This window comes from Zonotrichia albicollis, chromosome 22 (genome assembly GCF_047830755.1).
Source record: "Zonotrichia albicollis isolate bZonAlb1 chromosome 22, bZonAlb1.hap1, whole genome shotgun sequence".
Lineage (NCBI taxonomy): Eukaryota > Metazoa > Chordata > Aves > Passeriformes > Passerellidae > Zonotrichia > Zonotrichia albicollis.
The window spans coordinates 546,481-567,222 of NC_133840.1; the positions used below are offsets into that span (position 1 = coordinate 546,481).

A 20,742-nucleotide genomic window follows, 5' to 3' on the forward strand; every position below is an offset into this window, starting at 1 on the left:
CGCCGCGCTCGGGCCGCGCCACCGAGAGACTTCAAAGACAGTTGTTCATGGTGATTTTTTTTCCTTTTATGTGTAATGAGTGAACTATGGATATGATGTTCTTAAGACTTTAATTTCGCCCTCTTATGTGTTGCTTCTTTGTAGAATAAAAATTGCTGATCTCTTTATTGAGACATTGCGTAGAATGGGAAAAAAAATCATAGAAGTCTATATTTATATATATGTGTGTATGTGTGTGTATATATATATGTATATACATATATATATATAAATATAACATTTGAAGGCCTTTTGTAAGGTTGATTATTTTGCAGGATTATGAGACAAAATTCATTTTTGGAGGAAGAAGCCAGAGTGTCCTCTCTAAACAAGAAACTATAAGATAGATGGTTTGGTGGACCAGAGTACAGTGACAAAAAACCCCCAACAACAAACCACGAGTCAAACCATTTTAAAGGTATCTCCCATCAATATATTACATTTCAAAAACCATCTAAAATCACTGTGACTTGTTATGGCATTTTAAGGAAATTCTCTGTCCTGTCTAATAAAAGGAAAAAGAATACACAACCAGACTTGATTTGTTGCCATTTTATAAATTACTTGATTTTATAGCTATGTCAAAAAAATACAGGTTTTTATTATTTTAATGATTGACAATGCTTTGTTTGCCTGTTTTTGGAGGAATTTGTATTTTGTCTGGCTTGGTTTGCTGATGCAATAATTGGTTTTGCAGATCTCTGTGCATGGCATGGCCCTGGTCAGGGTCCCTCCTGCCGGTCCAAGCTCCCCCCAGGTTTCTTGGGTTTGTTGTTTGGCAGAGGCACACGCTTTGTGCTGGCAGCTTGCAGGGCGTTGCTGTGGCCTGGTGAATGGAACCTGGGACAAGAAGACATAGAGAAATGAGGTAGATTTGCTGCATGGTTTAATGTTTGTTAGTTTGTTCTGTCCTGACCACGCTTTGGTGTGGGAGCCGGTGGGTTTGGCAAGGGATAAAAGGGGATGTGGTTCCCTTCCAGAGCGCAGGCAGTTCAAGCAGCTTTGTTCCCTTTGACAAGGAAGCAGTCTCTCCTTATGCAGGATAAGGCTTTGCTGCAGGAGATCAGTGTGAGCTCGTGTCTGACCGTGAGATGTGCACCAAAGAACCCTCATCCCTCAGGACCCTCCCGTTCCCCCTTCCGGGATTGGGCAGACCCGTCTGAGGTCAGTGGCAATTCCCGGAGACCAGGAGAGGAGGAATGCTGTTTGGCCCTGCTGGTATCTGCCAGCCTGCCCGGGAGGCTGCTTAGGGTGTGTTGTGCTGCTCTCTGGATGTTCTGGTCCTTGCACAGTGTGTGTAGCTGCTGCTGTGAATGATCTCCATTCTGTCTTCCTCTCTTTTTAAAACAAGTATTCCACGGTCCTTATTGCAGGTAAAATGCTGCAGCAGCCAGCAGCCCCTCTCCTAGGGCAGGATGGGAGGGTGGTCCCACACCTGCCCAGGAGCTTTGGGAGGGGAGGAGGGGGTGGCTGAGCTGTGTCCTGTGTGGGGCCGGGGTCTCCTGCAGGAAAACAGCATCCATACTCTGCCCTAAGGACCTGTTGGCTCTAGCAGGGCTTCAGCCTGTTGGGGACTGGTGTGAGCAGTGTCAGGGCTGTAACTGAGAGCATCTGCCTGTTCCATACTATCCCCAGATAAAACTGGTCTGGAGGCAGAAGTGACTGCAGAGGTCAGGGGTGATTGTGCCTTCTGAGCAGGTGTCACTGGGAATTCTGTGAAGTCTGTTCATAAAGCCCCAGTTACCACTTGTTTTATTTTTCTTTCATGCATTCTTAAGTTCAGGAAAGTCTTGGCTGTGCTTGCCAGCACAGCTCCTGCAGAATGGACAAACCTCGAAGGATTTCTTTTCATAGAACCCATTTAAGCAGATCATTTGTTCTCATTGCAGTGCATCATTAACTGGGGAATTCCCAGGATTGCCAGGACTGTGTTGGCCTCTGTCCCTGCAGGTGCTTTCCCAAGGAGGCCATTGTGTGCCAGTATTTGAGAGACAGGGCTGGCTATGGCTCAGTTTCTCCTCATCAGAAACTCCTCAGCGCTGAGCATGTGCAGCAGGGTCGCTCCCTTCTCTGGAGGGAGTGTGGCTTTGCCCTCTGCACCAGTGTCAGGAGGGGGGAGGACGTGTACTTCTGCCTTTTTTTACTGTTCCAGCTCACAAAAGGACAAATTCTCTTCATGGAAGGAGCAGGAGCCAGGTTGAGAATGTGCTCAGTGCAGGAGTGTTGGCTGAGCCCCAGGGAGATGAGCTTGCTGCTGGGTTACTGAATGGCCTGTGCTGTCTGGACAGGGGTGCTGCTGACCTCATCCTCTGCTCCCTTATGGTTGAGAGCAAAGAGTGCCCCTGCTTTGCCCAGTCCTGTGTCTTGGCCAGTTTTTCTTTCCCCTTGGAATTGTGCCATGCAGTCTGTTTGTCTGATCCCATTCATGGGTGTTAGCCTCCCATTATGAACATCCCCCTTGGCCTGCCCAGGAGCTGCTCCAGATGTTGTGTGTACCCCTGTTTTCAGCTGCCTTTTTCAGGGCTACCAGAAACATTCTTTGGGATTTTTCTTTTTGTTTTTTAAGTCAGCAAACTTCTCTCTATTCTGTGGTAAGAAGAGCAGCCACAGCCCTTCCTCTTCCACCTCTGTTATTCCTGCTCAGAAACTTTGGATTTACACTGATGCTCTTAGAAATCCCGTTCAGTACTGTATGACAAGGGGCACTTTAGGAATGTCTCTCCTCCTTTGATATATGTTTTCCCTATGGAGAAAGCTATATATAAATATATATGTACACTTGGGGATTCATAAGATCTAATTTGTCCCCCCAAAAACCAATAAATATATGAAGTTTACAAGAAATCTTTCCTGTTGTCGAATAATATTAGTTATTGGTAACCATGCCACAGAAACAATAGAAAATGAGGTTTCTGCATAGTGGTTTGAGAGGGTTTTCTGTCCTGTCACACCTGGCTCGGAGCCTGTCGGTCAGTGGAGCTGGTTCTGCCGAGGGCAGGTGCCCTTGCAGCCCAACGCTCCATGTCCTGCTGCCAACAGCCAAGTGGTGCTCAGGAGCTGGGGCTGTGCTTGGAGCTCAGGCAGCACGGCCGGGGATGCTGGCAGCTGGGCACTGTGTGGGCACTGTGTGGGCACAGCACCCCGGGATGGCCTCGGGGCACCTCGTGCTGGGCAGTGCCAGCGCACCCGCCAGGGAGGGGCAGGCAGAGGGCACAGAGCCCAAACTGCTGCTTTGAAATGGTCCTCAAAAGAGCTCTTAACGCTGACACTTTAGATACAGGAATGTATTCCTGGCCTCACCAGTAAATTTTGCCAGATCTGTGTAGTTTATCTTAGGAAGGGAAGTGATCTGATTTCCCGTGTTCTCTGCAGTTGTTTGCGTGGGATCTGAGAGGCAGCGGGTCGTGTGTCCCTGGGGGCAGCTGGGGACCCACATTTCACATGGGGAAATACGGGCTGGAGCCAAGCTGCTGCCGTTGGGGTTTTTCTGCATGTGTGTGTGTGTGTATGTCCATCTGTCTGTCCGTGCTGGGGCCGAGTGTTGGATGTCCAGGCCAGAAGGGCTCCAGTGTCACCACTGGGCCCCTGGCACGGCTGGGTTTTGGTTTCTTGAGCAGAGCTGGACAGAGGGGATGGCCCTTGCAGAGGCCTCTGCTCTCGAGGTGCCCACGGCATGTCCGGAGCGTTCATCATCCCACTGAGCCGGCGGCTGCTGCTGCTGTTGGGCTCCTTGTCTTTTTTTTTCTTTGTTTTATTTCAAAGTGGCCTTCTGTAACAAAAGAAACAAAAAAAATGCCTTTGGGTGGTTTAGGTGGAGGTGAGGTGTCGCTGCTGTGTCGGTGTCGGTGTGGTTGTCCGTGCACGCCTGGTAGATTCCTGTAGACATGCAATGCAAGGCTTATCGTGTCTGGTTTTTGTATGTAGCCTGTGTCTCTTTGGACTGGTTTGCATCCTGAGGGTGTTTTTTGCATTTAAAGAAAAAAAGTGAGAACTGTTCCAGGTTGGGTGGGTACAAGGGGCTCTGGGGACCTCCCGTGTGCCAGGGGTCGGGGGGATGGTGCCTTCTGCCCCTTGTGATGATGTGGTCAGTGCTTGTTTGGCCCCTTTGCTTTCTGGGATGGGTATCCAGTGTCCCCACTGTGTCTGCGGGGTGAGCAGCCTTGGCCAGATGAACCAGGTGACCTCTGCTTACCTGAGCAGGACTTAGGCTCAGCCTGTCTGGGTATTTAGGCACTTGCTTAATTAGCTTAGTTAGATACATGGCTGCTGCAGAGGGCTCCTGGAGCTGGTGTGGAGGTGGGCAGCTCTGAGCACTCACAGGTGAGGCTCCTCTGAGACTTGGCATGTTTTTTTCTGAGCAGTTGTTCATTCCAGTCTTATTTTGATTCTAAAAGCTGTGGGGGTGAGGAGAGGAAAACCCTCATACTTATGGCCTGTTTTCCATTCCTTGGTATCATTTGGGACAGATTAAAATGGATTATAACACTGTCTATAGGTTATTTCCTCCCTGAGTGAAACATCAGTTGTTAGAAGCAGATATTTAGTGTTAAGGAAAATAGGCTGTCTGTAGAATCAGTTATGGCTTCTTTCTGTCCCTGTTATACAGAACTTGATAATCCAAACTTGAACTATTAAAATACCAGCCCGAGCCCAGCACTGGATTGTGCAGGCTTGGCAGAGGTTGTGTTTGGCTCTTCCCAGGCTGGCTCCCTCCTTGCCTGAGGCTGCTGATCAGTGAAGGAAGGCCCCATGGCCTCTGTGCCTGCACTGTTAGGGCAGGGACAGGGCTGTTCTCTGCTGGGATTTGGTGGGAATGGGCCACGGGATGTCATGGTGCTCCTCATCAGGACGGCATGGCTGGTTCTGCTCTGGCTCTTGATTCACCCATTCCTTGTGCTGTGAATAGGAATTTGAGCGTGAGGGAGCAGAAGTCAGCACCAGGGAAGTGCCGCAGAGTCCCAGCCCGTCTCTGGGGCTGTCCCTGGCAGGCAGGCAGGCAGGCAGGCCCTCCCCAGGCTGTGCTGCTGTGGCAGAGCCCTGTGTGATGCCTTATGGAAACGCCTTAACAGCCTGGGCCAGGAGGGCGTGGGGCTTGGCAGAGCCAGGTCAGGGACTGACTGCGCCCACCCAACCATTTATTGGCTTCTGCTCAGGCCCCAGCCTGGCCATCGCTGGGCGAGGAGCCGTGGTGGGAGCGGGGACCCCTCTCCTGCCTAAAGCATTTATTTATTTATTTTGTCTCGCTGTGCTCCCCGCGTTAGGAATGTGTCACTGGAGCTGCTGACTGAGCCCAGTCGCTGCCATCGCTGGCCCGGAGCCCCCGTCCCTCCCTGCACCTCACAGGAGCCCCCGTGTCGCTCACCTGGGCAGGTGCAGTCTGTGTTTACAGTGAGGACGTGTCACTGTGTTACCAATTTACTGAAATACTGAATATTGACAAACTAGACTGTAAAGATTTTTATGTGTTTGGATACATCTGCTATGTGAAAAAGCAACTAATTTTGTACATATTGTATTTTTACTATTCAGCTGTACAATACTGGCTCTTCATGCTCCAGAATTTAGGTATCCAACATGAATGATATCCATGTAATAAGCACTTGCCTGAAATAAATATAAAACTGAAATAAACATGCACTGAAATCGGAAACGGGTTTCTGCATTTGCTTCCCTGTGCTTTGCATGCAGATCCCTCACTTTGTTTGTGACTTCCCAGTTGAAGAGCAAAGCCTTCCCTCCCTCTGGATCCGTAGGGCTGGAGCTCCCCCAGAGCAGGCACGGAGCTGCCAAGGATGCAGCAGTGCTGTGCAGGGGAAAGCAAAGCCTTTGCAGCTTCAGCAGCCTGTGAGAGCCCAGGCAGTGGGGCCGTGCCCTGTGCCCTGTGCCCTGTGCTGTGCCCTTCTCCTGCTGAGGAGCCCGTGCCAGCCCTGCTGCAGGGCAGCCTCGTGCCCGGCACCCTCCTGCTGGACCCTCCTGGGCAGCCCCACAGGGTGTCTGTCCCTCCTGTGCCCGGGGCTGGGCCAGCAGGGATGGGCTGAGCAGTGTGGCCGCAGCTGCCCCACCTGGAACTCTCTCTCTCCTGCAGGTGCTGAAGCTGCAGCCCCAGGGCCTCCCCTCCCTTGGCTCCAGCACTGGATGTGACAGACGCGGATGCAGCACTGGGCAAGTCAAACCCCGGGCTGGTGTTGGGGCAGGGGTGGGGCTGGAGCCCAGGTGGGCTCAGGCAGAGGGGCTGGGGGAGCACCAGGGTCTGAAGAACCTCATTGAAAATTACTGAGGCTGTGCAAAGGACGTGGTGGGGACGTGTGGGAAGGACAGAGGGACAAGAGCCAGTTGTGGTGCTCAGGTGCCCTGCCCACCCCAGTCTCACCTTGCAGACAGATGAACACAGAGGACACAAGGACACTGGAAGTTTATTTAGGCCAACATGTCCTTGGATGCACTTCATAAAGGCCTGATCCTTGTTGATAGGGATAAATACCTGATTAGCAGCTGGAACAAGCAGCATCTGAAGGAGAGCTGCGCCCACCTCAGCAAACAGAGGCCTTTGTTGGGCCTTTTTATGGTGGAATGGGGAAATGATCTGTGACTCCCCAGGGACTCATCTCCAGGCAGACCTCATTAGCCTAAAAACCTGGACCACTGCTGCAAAAACTGCCAGCAGCAGCCAGGTGAGACTGAGGAGGGACCATCCCTGCTGCAGAGGACATAGCCAGAGGAGCTTAAGGGGTTTGAACAAGGGCTGGGAGTGATGGAGGAGGAGCTCTCCTGGAAGTCCAGAAGCTCAGCTGGATTCAATGCAGCTGCATCACAATCAGGCCTAAAATTTCAGGATGAAACTCTTACTTTTTAACACTTGTGATAAGCTTATTTCTGTTCCTGGGGTGGGCTGGCTCAGGCTCAGCCGGTGGGTACATGAAAACTGCCCTTAACGTAATTTAAGGGACCTCAGGAGTCTACTTAATGGTGACCTATTTATTGCCTTGAGCACTACAGCCCGTGCAGCTCATCAGAGAAGCATTAATTACATCTTGCCCTATCCTCCCAGACAGCCTCATCCCTGTTCTGTGGCTGGAATCACCTCGGGGGGAGAGAAATCGCTCCCAAAGAGCTCCATGGGATGCCTTGATGATAAGTATTTATTCATAAGTTACATTTAAACATAAATAATTGAGCAATAAAGAGAATAGTCTGCTCTCAACAAAAATAAATAATACACAACATTGATAAAATCCAATCAGACAGAATGTTCTAACAAATACAGCAAAGTTCACAGATTGGGTTTGTGTGAAACAGCTGTACAGAACATTCCCAACATACCAAAGGAAAATAGTGCAGTATTATCTGTACATCCATCACTCCCTGGGTTCTGGGAGTTGGAGGTTTTTCTCACTCTCCTCATTCTTTTAAAAAATACTTTTCCAGTTTTCAAGTGGACAGACACACAGGGCTGGGCAGGGGCTGGGGCACACAGAGGGCTCCACACCCTGCAGGGGCTGCAGCAGCAACCCAGAGCCCCCAGGAATTCCAGCTCCTTCACCTGGCAGGGGCTGGTGAGAGCAGAGCCTGGTCTGTGTCTGCAGGAGCCCTGACAGCTCTGCAGGGCACGGAGGAGGAGGAGGAGGAGGAGGAGTGTGCACGGAGGGACCTGGGGAGGCTGGGCACTGCCATCTGCTCTCCATGGCCCTGCAGGGCCCAGGGAGCAGGGGCCTGTCTGTGGGCTGAACCCGCTCACCTGAGCAGCACAGGGCAGGGCCGGGCAGCTGGGAGCGGCCACAGGGTCAGTTTGCAAAGCAGAACAAAGGCAGGTCTGTGTGGGCCATGGAGAATGAGCAGCGAGAGCCAGCCAGCCAAGGCCAGACTGGTGTTTTAGCTCACGAGCTCATCACTGCTCCCATCAACTGTGGCATTCAGGTTAAGGCCATTCTCCCAGTCAGAAACCTTATCGGCTTTAATCACTGCTAAATACAAACCCAAATGTTTTAGCAACAGGAGCTCAGACACATTCTCTTCCATGTTCAAGGCAAGGACAGTGAGGCCAGGACCGTGCTCCTCCAAGGACCCCATCCAGTGCTTGCAGCAGTGGGCCCAGCCTTGCCCCATGGCAGCTTCTGGCAGAGCACACAAGGTGCATCCAGGCTTTACAGGTGCAGTAAGTCAAAACAGAAATGTTGCAGTTTGTCAAATCCCCCTTTCAACATCGCAAAGATGTAGGCAGATGTCTTCTAGAGAGGGAAATAGAGAATGCAAAAAGATTTTGTCTAGAAATACAAAGTCAGTGTAACAAGGACTATCAAACACCAACCTCATCTGGTGAAGGGAAAGTTTGGCTTTTAAAAGTCTGTTACTATGTCCTCACTATTTATTACGTTACATGGAAGATGCAATTGAAACACCATTTGGAGTTACAGTGCAAGGAATGCTCCATCCAGTGGCTCACAGCCTGTCCGTGGTCACTTGTTCTCAATCAGTGTCTGCACTTTGTAGACAAGGTCTCTGGCTATCCTCAGGATCTCTGCAGCATCGTGGTGCTCAGCCATTTCTAAGAGACACAGACAAACATCTTAACTCCCAGCACCACCTTCCTGCCCTGGCACTCATATTCATGTAGCATTAGCAATAATTAATTGCTGTAACAAGCAGCAATCCCGGAACATTCCAGAGGGTTGGTTTTAGAGGAGAATTAAAGACAGAAGAAGTGGATTAATCCCTTGTGCTGCAGGACCTGGCATTGAGACTCAGAGCTTAAAATGATCATGGGTTTGTCACAACAAGAACTGCACCAGACAGTCTCAGGAAGGGAGAAGGAGCAAAGCCTCATTACTGTTTATCAAAACAGATCTTACCATTAAAAAACTTGATAATATCAGTGAAGTCCATGTTGTTATCACGGATAATCTCTCGATAAACTTCCACAAGTGCTAAGGCAATGAAAAGGACAAAATGTTCTGAAGAGATGTGCTTTGCTGCCCAAATAACTTCCCACACTGTAAATACATCCTCGTACAACAATTCTGAATGGGAATAAACATTACAAGAGCATCTGATTATTCAACTGACCATGTCCCTCCTCTCTCACCAATGTCTACAGGCCTCACTCAGACATGAACAGCCCCCGGAGACTCCTCCTTTCCCTCTCCCCCTCTCCTTCAGCCAGCTCCTGTCCCTTGTGCACGTGGGGCACAGAACTGCCTACAGAACAATTACCACAATTAGCCTGGAGGGTGGTGCAGAGCCCAGCCCAGGAAGGAACCCGAGCCACGGGACCATGTGGGAGCAGCACAGGAGGCCTGGCTGCCCTGCAGGCTCCGTCACAGGCTGCAGGTGTGCCCAGGTGTGCCCAGGTGTGCCTGTCAGCACCAACACTGTGTGTGTGCTCGTGCAAGGATCCTGGGACCAGGGCTGCTCCCACACCAGACAAGGCCCCTCACCCCAAGCACAGCAGCTCCTGAGCTATTGCTGAGCTGCTCCTTGTCACCACAAGGATGACACAGGAGGTATCAAAGCTCACAGACAAGTGGGATCACCTTTTTGAGCAAACAGGCATTTGAACTGGGCAGGAACTTGGCTTCAATCACATCATCAGGAATTTGCAACTCCCCTTTCTAAGCCTGGACTTGTTCCAGTTTGTTCTAGTGCTGTTTCATCTCAGAGCTGCATTACCTTTCCTGGCTACAAACTCCAGTGATCCCAGCTGCCCCTCACCATCCTGACAGACACTCACACCAGAACACAGAGCTGCTACAGTTCTACACAACCCTAAACGACAGGCACAGAACATTATTACCTCTTTTAAAGTCAAGCAGGAACCAGCGATAGCAGAAGTAAAAATGAGTGTAATCTCCATTCTGGTGCATCAATTCAAAAAGTTCTGAGTCCAGAATCTGGAATGGAAAACATCAGCTGTCAGGATGTGGTCTGAAAGCAGCCAAGGTCAGAGGTGCTGCTCCTCTGCTCCTCATGCCATGGCCAGAGCAGCTGCTGAGCACAGGAACAGCCCTTTGCTGTGTGTGCCAGTGCTGGGACTGGGGGCCCTGACTCAGTGCTGAGCTGAGCAGTCACAGCTCATCTTCACCATGACTGTAAAGGGCCAAGGAACAAGGTGAAGATCCTGCTGGTTTCCAACAAATGGCAAATGTCCATCTCCACCTCCACCCTGCTCTCAGGCTGTAACTCTACAAATGCACTCACAACTCCTCCTCCCCAGCTCTGAGGTCACACCTGAGCCCACTCCTGCCCTTCCCTGTGGCCTCAGGGGAGTGCTGAGCCTCTGGCACAGCCTCGCTTCCTTCAGATGCCCTCAGACCAGACTGACCTGGATGAGGGACCGCATGTTGGCAAAGTGTGTGTCCATAGCACCTCCGTTGGGGAAGTTCTGGCTCATCCTCTTCATCAAGTGGCTGAAGCAGCTGTAGGCCAGCTGATCTGCAGGGACAAGGCCAACACTCAGTGCTGGCAATTGTGGCACTTCTTGAACCAAAACAATAAAACTGCAGGGCTTGGAAAAAACAGGGTCTTCCCCTTTGCTGTTCTCTGAATCCCAGGATTTAGATGAAAGAGAGGTTGGTTCCTGACTCTGGACCGTTTTTACTAGTTATGTTTCAAAGATTCCGGCCTGCAGTTGACTTTTCAGCATCAGCAACTCCCAGAACACAGTAATTTTACTAACTTTGGTAAAATTTAATCTGGAAGTCAGTGAGTGACAGGGCAGCCCCGAGACACTAATGTTGGCCATTTCAACAGCCACGGGTGGAGAAAACACAAATCAGGAGCTGTAGGTTTGATTTTGCTGGTGACCCAGCCCTGGTTAATGCAGACAACTCCTTCTGAAACAGCATTTCTAAGGAAAGGCCTCACTAAGGATACCAGCATGTCCCAAAGGAAAACCCTTCCTACCATTGTCAAGAATAACCATCAAAGGAGCCAGGAGGTCACACATGCCTTGGACATAACCAACTTCTAGGTGCTCCCAGACATAGCTGTGGAAAGAAGAAATCCTTGTATTGAAGGCTGAATCCATATGTGAGATCAAATCCTAAGCAGCTGCTGCAGGTGTGAGTCTCAGAACCTTCTGACTCTTCCCAGAGTATTCACAGCCCTTTACTGTTTGCTGCCTGGATAAAGTAGCCCTTTGAGCATGGAGGTATCATCTTGACCAGGAGAAACCCAAACCTCAGAGCACATTCAGAGAACAGTTCTCTAAAGTAGGGTCTGTCACTTGAGAAATCTTCTCAACTTGCACTCCAAACTTGGACCCATGCTCTAACCTGACATCCTTCTGGCAAGTCGTTTTAAAGTCATTAGTGAGAATTCTTATTGACTGTTATTTGCATATTATTACAGTTTATAGATTAGTTTATGGATTGTGACAGAAATGTGAAAGTAGTTGGGTTTACAAGCTCATTACCTGCACATGACATTTCGGAGCTTCTCCAGGTTCTCAGCAGTAAAATACCAATAATTTCGGTCACATCTCTGGACATCTTTATCAATTCTGTGCAAATTTAAGGCAACAGTGTCCAATAACTCTATCTAGAACAGAGAAGTTTTAGTTAGATCTGCCAAGTTTACAGTATTCCCAGGACTCTGTGCAAATTTGCTCTGAGAATCACCAAACCAGAAACAGTACAATTACACTCTGAGCAGATGAGGACCTCAAAATACTCAATTACTGTCAAAAATGCCAGGTAAAACACATTTGTTTTCTCTGGGAAATGTGCCAAACCTGTCTTATTTCCAAATGGCTATTTCCAGCTAAATAACTTCAGCAGAGAGGAGCAAAAACTATGCTGCTGGGTGACAGCAAGAGTAACAGAGGTGGTGGCATCTTGAATCTAGATTTAGGCTGTGGTTCAGTTTGACTAGATGGAGGTTTTAGCTTGATTTAAATAACATTAGAATCTTACAAGCAGTACATTGTCCACACCCCCAGGCACTGGAAAGTTCTAACTGCTACAGATGTACCACACTGATTGTCTTGTCCTCCTACTTAAAAAAACACCCAAATATTTCCACTGTAGCTCAAAATCCAGATGAAAAGATGTGGATGGGAAAATCCTCAGTTCTCATCCCACCAGCTGTAGTTCTAGTTTGGGACTATCTCTCGTTAAATCCTATCTGAAAAGTACCAGTGTTTGCTCAAGAGCAATGCTGTGCTTCGTTGTGACCTACTGTGTAGGAGGCGGCGCAGACCGAGGCGACATCCACCAGGTAGTCCTGGGAGCCGAGCTGGGAGCCCGGCGGCTCCTCTGGGACCGAGTCCTGCGGCGGCAGCAGCCCCGGCCGGGCCCTGTGCCCCGTGCGTGCCCCCTCGGCGCTGCCCTCCTCCTCGGGCCCGTCCTCGAAGGAGCCGCCCTGGCCGTCGTCGATGCTGGACAGGGCGCCCGAGGCCACCGAGTAGTTGCGGGACGAGGGCAGCCCCGAGTCGGGCGAGTCGAACTCGGCGGCCGCGGGCGGCGCTGTCAGCGCGGGCTCCTCCTGCCCCCTGGGCTCCTGCTCCACCGGGTCCGTTTCATCCACGGAAATGAACACCTGCAAAACCAGACACGCACCTCAGCAGCAGCCATCGTTTGCTCCCTGCTGGCTCCGACTAAAGGAGCTACAAGGAGGAGATCTGGAGAGCTGCCCCTCTGCTGAGAGGGGATCTGCCCTCCTGGGTGAACCTCAGAGCCCCTTAGGCACGTCCTGCTTAGCAACAGCTCTACGCTATCCAAAATTCAGACCTGCTCCTCACTCTAACGTGGGCACACCACAGCTCCAGTCTCTGCCCAGGATTCAGGAGCTGTGCTGACCTCCACCTCTGCAAAGGCTGGGCACTGCCCACCCCAGAGGGTGAGTGGGCAGGCAGTACCTACATCGTTGCTGATGGTGGAGTCCCTGTGGATGAGCCGCTGGACGTGGCTGTCAATGCTGCTGCCCGACGAGAACTTGGCCAGCGTGGCTGAGTGCGACTCCTTCTCCCGCTGCTTCACTATGACCTCGCAGGCCTTCCACTCAGCCATCACCTTCTGGTACCTCAGAGCAATGTCTGCGTCCACCTGCAGACAGACACACGTCCTGAGACACTGCCCTCCTCGCCAGAAGGCACTGACACCGGGAGGAAACAGGAGGGACAGCTCTAAGGCAGCTGCAGGGTCTCAGCCTGAAAGCCCAAAGGGTGCTGAGGCCCTCTTGCTGCAGCAGCACATCCCTGTGACTGGAGAGGAGTACTCAGGTGTTGGGCATTAATAACACTGTAGGCACCAGAAAGGGTTCATATATAAGCAGGTATATACACTATCAACAGCACTCAGCTACTGTGACAGTGACCCAGGACAAAACAGATGTCATGTGAAACCTCACACAGAAGTCAGATGCAGTCTATGGAGAAAGCACTGCCTCTGCCTGCATCATCCCTAATTCTACCACACCTCCTTCCAACTCCTCTGGTCCACCTCTAACGTGGCCCTTGCAAAGAATTCCAGGTCACAGGTTCACAGACACCAGCCTGTACAGAGTCAGACCCCAGGAGAAACTCTGGGTCCCAGCTCCCACAGCCCCGTCCTGTGGCTGCACTGTGCATGGCCAAATCTATCCACACTGGGCACCACAGGAATAAACCAGGTCTTTGTCATTGCTGCCTTTCTCTCTTTTGAAAGACTGCCACAGAAACCCCCTTGAGCTGTTAAGGGACATGTAGCAATTTTACTGCTCTGTCACTTGTCAGGAGCTGAAGAGAAAGCACAATAGTGAGCTGGCTGAGCTGCTACCTGAGCATTGCTGCTGAGAGCTGCAGGCTCTTTGTCACTTGAGGTAGCTGTCGAGTCATAAATCATAAAATACAGCAGTTGGTGGAGGGCTGGAGGACAGCCACATCTGGGAGTGCAAAAATACCATCAGAAGACAAAGATGATAAATCACCTGCAATCACTTCAGTTTAGGACACAATGAGTTTCCTGTATGTGCAGGTGTTATGACTGTTTTCATGTCTCTCATTGAACAGACTCCTACATTCAGTGTAAACTAGGTCTCCAACAACCCATTCCTTTGAGGAGACAGCTATCACTCGTGTTTACTACTGGTGTTGAGTAGCTCCTTACAATTCAGGTAAGTTCCAGGTACCCCTGGGTTAGTAGGGTACAAACTCAGGGAGAAAAATCTTCTGTAGGAGCCTGTGTTCTGCAGATCAGATATTTTCTGTCTTGTAACATCTCTGTATGAATTTACTGTAATTCCTATCATACAGACTCCAGTATTTATCTTTCTTGCCAAATCTCTTATGTTCTAGCTATACAAATGCATGTGCCCTTTGGAGATGGGGCTAACATCCATGAGAGATGGCTTCACATCTCCCACTCAAAACTAAGCATCTGGGTCCTCTTGTTCATTTCCAGACATACCTTTTATTTCTACACATGGATCATAAATCTGATAGTTCATATACTTGTGGAGATCAGAGACAGCAAAATGCAGTCTATGCAAGAAACCTCCAATATCCTTGCCTTTCTTGAAAATCTGAGATTAAAAAAAGAATGGAGCAGTGCTCAGTAGAACATTCCTGATGTACACACTACAGCCAGAAAATCTATAATAAACATCTACTAAGATGACTGGATTCAGGGGGGACAGTCTGGACTGTGACCCGGTTTGAACAGTGAAGGGCTCTGTTTCTCCATCTCTGTTCAGAACTGATTATTGTGAGTAAAACAACTTAAATTGCCACAGCAATGTTGGTTTAGTGCCCCCTTCGTAAGACACAGATTTGTCCATGGCAAGGCTCGAGGTCAGGCTGTCCTTCTGCTCTGCAGGTGCTCACAGGGATATAAATTACCCCTTGGCATGTAAAGTAATTGGGAGTTAGCAAATGCCAAATGTTTTGATATATAAACCCCTCCTTATCAATTTAATCCAGAACAGAATCAGCTACTGCATGAGTGCTACCTCCCTGGTAATAACACTAACTGAAAAGCAGATTAATGTGTTAATTATATTCCAGGCCAAACCTCATTACTGTTCCATCCAGTTCAGCCAACCTTTGGCTGATGTCACAAAAGCAATGTTTTACCACCACACAGTAACTCCAGAGGGTCCATCTGGGCTGTTCCCAGCTCCAGAAAAGGCCCATGCATGCAGATGCAGCACCATGGAGAAAAGGTAGTTATTTCAAGGAGCAGTCTGAAGTATAATTCAGCTAATACACCATATAAAAGAGGGGTGAGTAAAATTCCCATCCAAATGTCAATGTCTCCCCATTGTATAAGTGACAAATTTGTGCACACAGGGTGTGCTTAGGGCACGTGCATGCCACAGACAGAGCTGAATGCAGGTTCCCTGACTTCAGGAAAGAGAGAACTCTCATTTAGTGGCATTCAGACATTAAAACACAGTATGAAAACCCCTCTGCTAGCATGTGCTACTAATGTTTTCAGTAGTGTTTTTCCCTTGGGAATATCACACACTAATAAAGACCAACAGTTGCTATTCAGAAAACAAAACCTACTCTGCAAATGGAACTCAGATTGCACAGAAGCTATGGCTTACCTGGTCCATCTCCTTCTTGGCCATGCCAAATTTGTAGTGACCTAACAAGAATGGCCACACTTCCTTCCGAATCTCATGCTGGACCCCACCATAATAGACTCTTCTTAGTAATTCCAGTTCCTTGTAGTTCTACAGTGGCCAGGAGAAAGAGGTGTTGAAGGCAATACATAGTATTTAACTCAGGTACACTCAGATACACTTCACACTGAGTACAGAGACAGTGAAATACATGCAGGACACTAAATAAATTCTGCAGCTTGAGCCTTTAGGACCTTAGCTGAAATCCAGCCTAATACAGGCTGTCATGCCTTCCATAAAAATAATCCAAATTTGAATAGATCAGTTCCTTTGATAATAATTTATATCTTTGGCATCATCAGAGAAGCAAAGGAGAGAGGAGACTGTAAGAACTGACTCTCTCACGAGTTGAGAAGTGACCCTGGGGTCGAACAGCTCCAGTATTTCGTGGGGCCCATGCATGCACACTGGGGATGTCACTGACCTTCCTGTCCTTCTGGTACTTGCTCCAGAGCTCCTTGGTGAGGCCGGCGGCGGCGCAGGCGGGGCGGTCGGGGGGCACGATGCTGTGGTTCACCAGCGCCGAGAGGTGCGTGCGCACCGTGGACAGGTGCCGGCAGTGCGCCAGCCCTGGGGACACAGGGACAGCTCAGCCAGGGGCACCAGGGACTGCCCTGAGCTCCTCTGCACCTGCCACGGCGAGCAGCCATGGCAGAGCCAGAGGCTGAACGGATCAACACGCACCAGCAACATTCACGGCGTGCATTACGCTGCCGTGTAAAACCGTGCTCTGTCCTCACTGGGCATCATTCCTCCCACTGCCAGCAGCAAAACCCACAAACACTGAAACCCTGCCACTGCAGCTACATCCACCCTACTGCCCTGAATTTAGGGTCACACTGCTTTCTAAGCCAAACATCCCGTGGTGTTTAGATAAACATATGGATACCACGTGGGCCAGATATAAGAAGCTGCACTTACATCCATAAAAGGCTCTGGAAATTATCTGCCTCTTCATGCTTTCACACAACATCTTTAGGGGAGTTCTGTGGAGAGGCACCAACAGGATAAGAGCAGGTGGTGAAGACAGAGAGCATAAAGAATTCCATGCTGATCCCTGTGTCCTACACATAGCAATTTTTTCTCTCCACCAAGATTTATTTAGTTAAAGGACACAGTAATAACAAACTCCACTTATTGAAGCATATCCCCCCACAACGTTTTGGCCCCAGAGAGATTCCCCCCTGGCACACACAGCCACAATTGCTGCAGGTGCACTGTAGAGGTCTGTGTCAAAGGGAACTGTTGCCCTTCATTCAGTTGTGAATGACTTGTTAAAGATAATGTTCCCAGAGCTGAAGTATTTTACACTAGACAAAATAACTAGATGAAATTTTTCTATCAAAATGTGACTTGAGCACAGTTTAATAGGTTAGTCCTAAAAAACTAAATTTCTTGCTGCCTAACTTCATCTTTTTATATTAGAAACTACTTGAAAATTGTTACGCTTTGTCTTGAGTGCTGCAACCACTCAAGTGTTCCTGCCTTGACCCATGGCATGCACACAGTGCCCAGGTAAGCTCTGCACAGCCTGCTCACCTGTCGTGGATGCAGGTGCAGCAGCTGGGAATGTCGTAGGGAGAGCTGCCCATGGAACAGGAGATACAGGAGGAGCCCTGGCTGCAGTGCTCCAGCTGCCACGACAGCAGGTTTGCCCCAAAGCCTTGCATCTCTATCATCTCACTGGTGTCTGTGGAGAAACCAAACAAGACACAAGGACATCAGCCTCTGCCATTCTGTCCCTCTCCTCCTTCTGTGCATCCTGATGGTTCATGCTTCACTCCTCAACAGGCTCTGAGCCTCGGTTCCAGAAACAGGCGAGCAGCATCCTCGGAATCACTGCTCTGCACCTGCAGCATGCTGTGCAGGGTCCCTTCACCATTCGCCCCTCTCTTGCCCATGCACATCCCAGTTCACATTTCAAGAGAACAGAGAAAAGGGTGCTGCAGTAACAACTAAACTGGCTCTTGTGTAATATTATGGAAATGTTATTTATGGCCAGAAGAGATAGTCTAGCCCAACCCTCTATTTAATTCAGGTCTCAGAATTTCATTTTGCAGTTCCTGGAATCAGCCATAAAACTGCTGGTCCAGCCAGAGTGAAAGCTGGAGCATGAAAGAAATTAAAGCAAACTGAGTCAGTTACTTTCAGAAGATGCTTCTTTCCCCTCAGAACCACGTTCTAAGACACAGCACAGAAGGACAGTTCCAGTCCTGCCAATATCCACACTATATTTATAAAAGGATACTCTCTACAGGAGTATGCGATCCAACTGTACAATGCAGCTTCCTGAGCTATCCCTGCTCTACCAAATCTATTTGCTTTTTTAACCAGCTTCAGAAAGGCAACTCGGAAAAATCAGCAGCTCCCTTCAGAGAGCTTGGCTTCAGCTCTTCAGCCTTCCCAGCTGGCATTTGAACTCGTGGGGTTTTTGGTTTATAATAAATAACTGGCCTTTCAGCTCACCCATGATTAAAATTAAGGCAAATACAATAATGTATATCATAAAGTATGCCACTAAATTAACATTTACAAGCAAAATCCAGTCCCCTGGGCCGTGCTTTTAAAACAGATATTTGTTGAGTGGTGGGGAGGGGCAATTCCAAATCATCTCATGCATTTTAAATCAAGGTAGCACAAAGCATTTTAGGAGTGCCTATTAGAAAGTGGGCAGAGGTGAGGGAGGAGTGGAGTAAACCCATTTGTTAACAGAAAAAGCACAGGCTCATGCGGAAGCAGTCATGTGTGTTTCATTTCACAAAACAAAGTGTGATGCAAAAATGCTCTTCACCTTAATTCTTCAGGAAGGAGCTGAACGACCCAGTCTTTATTGCAGCTTCTTATTGGGTTCAAATAAAAACCACTGGATAAACATTTTTAGATCATTAGTTTTTGCCTCTCCTCTGTAGACAGGAAAATTGGGTTTTTAATTTCTAATTTTTTATTCTGTTTATTAGAGAAACAAGGAAAGAACCCCACAGAACCTAAAGATTCAGATGAAAGGTACCTGAATTAGTGAAGAATTAGAGTGAACAGCATCTTTTATTTAATTGTAGTGGTGTTATCTGTAAATTCAGCTACATGCAAAAGTCGAGCATGTTGCAAAATGTCAAAGCAGATGGCTGGCAAACCTGCTACAACAGTGTTGTCATTATGGGATGGGGCTGTTGGAGAGACAGCAGCCCAGACAGGTTATTCCCAGGCACATCCCTCACTCTACCATCCCCTTCAAGATTAAATAGCCAAAAGCAGACACCTGACAGCCATTCTAGTGGGATAACGTACATGTTCTATCAACTGACTAAAAACTAAGTTGTGTTCCTTATGGTTAATGTGTATGTGGCAGTTAAATGTCTTCCTTCCCATTTTTGCCCATATCCAGGCACAATCAGTTGGGACACACTGAAACTTCCTAAAACAGAGTATTTTTTCAAGAGCAACACTATTTTTGGAACTTCTTTCCATCCATGCCTTCCAAGAACTCTTTATTAACTTGGGCTGGGCTTTATCAATTTCCAGGGGCTGCTCCCTTGGGATAAGTGTGTGGGCAGCCTAGAAGAATTGAGGCTCTCCTTGAAGACCTGTTCATACCCTGTCTAACCCAGAACTTTAGCACTGTACAGAGATGCAGGGCAATTATTGTCTCTTGCAGTGAGTCCCACCAGTCCAGGCTGTGAGAGAAAGCAAGGACTTCTCAGAATTCAGAGCTGAACTACTGGATGCCAAATGCACACACATCTTGAGAATACCAACTTAAATAATATGAAGAAATAGGTGACAAATTTGTGGAGGGGTGGTGGAGCTCACAGCTGGTCCTCTGAAGCCCACCCAGCCTATGGTGGAAGTGGAATGCAAGCACTGAGCGCTGGCAGGCACTGCATCTCCACACAGCCTTCTGTGCACACTCTGCTCCCTCAGCTGTGAGATCACAAGCTGTCACACTCCCTCCTCCTTCCCTGAGAACCTGCTCTGGTGTCCAGCCTTATGGAGGTGGGGCAGGAAGCCCCCTGGCAGAGGAGGTTTGCTGCCCAGCAGCACACATCCAGGGGCAGGGAAGATGGGAAGATGCTGTTCCCACTCCCCACAGGCTGTGAGCCCACTCCCAGCCTCTCTGCACATCTCGTGGTGTGAGTGCAATGTCCTTCCCTGCAATAATGCCAACACTGTTGTATGCATCAGTGGAAGGAGCTGCAAGAGAGCTCTGGGACACAGGGGGAGGAGGATAAAAACCTTTCATCCTATTAGGAGCTGTGAGGTTCCGAGAGCAGATCATTGATAGCATTGCGTGTAGCTTATCTTCCTCCTCCTCATCATCGTCAACAGAGGTAGAGCGGCTGGCAGCTAAGTGGTGGTAGTTAATAGTTACTGCTCAAAGAAAATAGTGAAAGAGGAGCATAAGAAGAAAGAACTCAGTGCTGTGGGAAAGCTCAAAAGGACATGGTCAGCAAAGACAACGGACCTGAATCCTGCCCTCTGCTCGAGGGCACAGCTCTTGTAAATGGCTGTGAAAACTGAGTTTCTTACAGAAACAAAGCATGCTCCACCAAACCAGGCCAGCCTTTGAGTGTGCACAGGCTGTGAGAGCACACGTGGCACACCATGGCAAGGGACAAGGGTCCCAGTGCCAGCCTGCAGCAGCTGAGTATGCTTTTGAGCAAAGCTCCACAGGAATTCTAGGCTCCAGCTAGCTTCTGTCCTTCCCTGTGCCCTAGCAGTGCTGCGGCCCCTTCCCTGAAGCCTGTGCCAGATGCACATGGACAGCAAAGGTCAGTCCCAGCTGTGTGTGGCTCTGCAGACAGGCAGAGCCCCTGCTGGCCCAGCACCTGCAGCCCCTGCCCCACGAGCCCCGGGCCCTGCAGCCCTCCCTCCAGCAGGCACAGGCACCAGGTGCTGGGCTGGCGTGTGCCACACTCACCTGTGCCAGCCCAGGAGCCCTGACCGAGCCCAGCCAGCACTGAGGCCCAGGAGGCTGCAGAGGAGACTTTCTCAGCTTTCTCAGCTGCACCAAGTCCCAGTGTGAGCAGTAACTCCAAATCCCCTGTAAACTTTAGGGTCTGATCTTCCCAGGAAGTTCTTTCTTCTTTGCCAGGGGAAAAAAACTGAATG

The 20,742-nt window shown here is 49.3% G+C and overlaps 1 protein-coding gene across 8 annotated transcripts in view; it reads right to left on the reverse strand.

Annotated features, from left to right (window-relative positions):
• Window positions 1-7,160: 7,160 nt before the first annotated feature.
• Window positions 7,161-20,742, reverse strand: part of SGSM2 (small G protein signaling modulator 2) — a 36,254-nt gene continuing 22,672 nt past the window's right edge. For 3 of the 8 annotated variants that reach the window (XM_074557111.1, XM_074557110.1, XM_074557117.1), the window contains 13 exons: window positions 19,867-20,001; window positions 17,176-17,326; window positions 16,558-16,622; window positions 16,061-16,206; window positions 15,559-15,687; window positions 12,894-13,076; window positions 12,211-12,570; window positions 11,447-11,571; window positions 10,936-11,018; window positions 10,355-10,464; window positions 9,827-9,923; window positions 8,886-9,053; window positions 7,161-8,581 (listed from right to left, as the gene is read on the reverse strand). In XM_074557111.1, the coding sequence (XP_074413212.1) occupies window positions 8,493-8,581; window positions 8,886-9,053; window positions 9,827-9,923; window positions 10,355-10,464; window positions 10,936-11,018; window positions 11,447-11,571; window positions 12,211-12,570; window positions 12,894-13,076; window positions 15,559-15,687; window positions 16,061-16,206; window positions 16,558-16,622; window positions 17,176-17,326; window positions 19,867-20,001 (1,841 nt within the window). In that variant the 3' untranslated portion in view covers window positions 7,161-8,492. The remainder of the gene's footprint in view (window positions 8,582-8,885; window positions 9,054-9,826; window positions 9,924-10,354; window positions 10,465-10,935; window positions 11,019-11,446; window positions 11,572-12,210; window positions 12,571-12,893; window positions 13,077-15,558; window positions 15,688-16,060; window positions 16,207-16,557; window positions 16,623-17,175; window positions 17,327-19,866; window positions 20,002-20,742) is intronic. The other 5 variants (XM_074557116.1, XM_074557115.1, XM_074557112.1 and 2 more) reach the window with 4 other exon arrangements.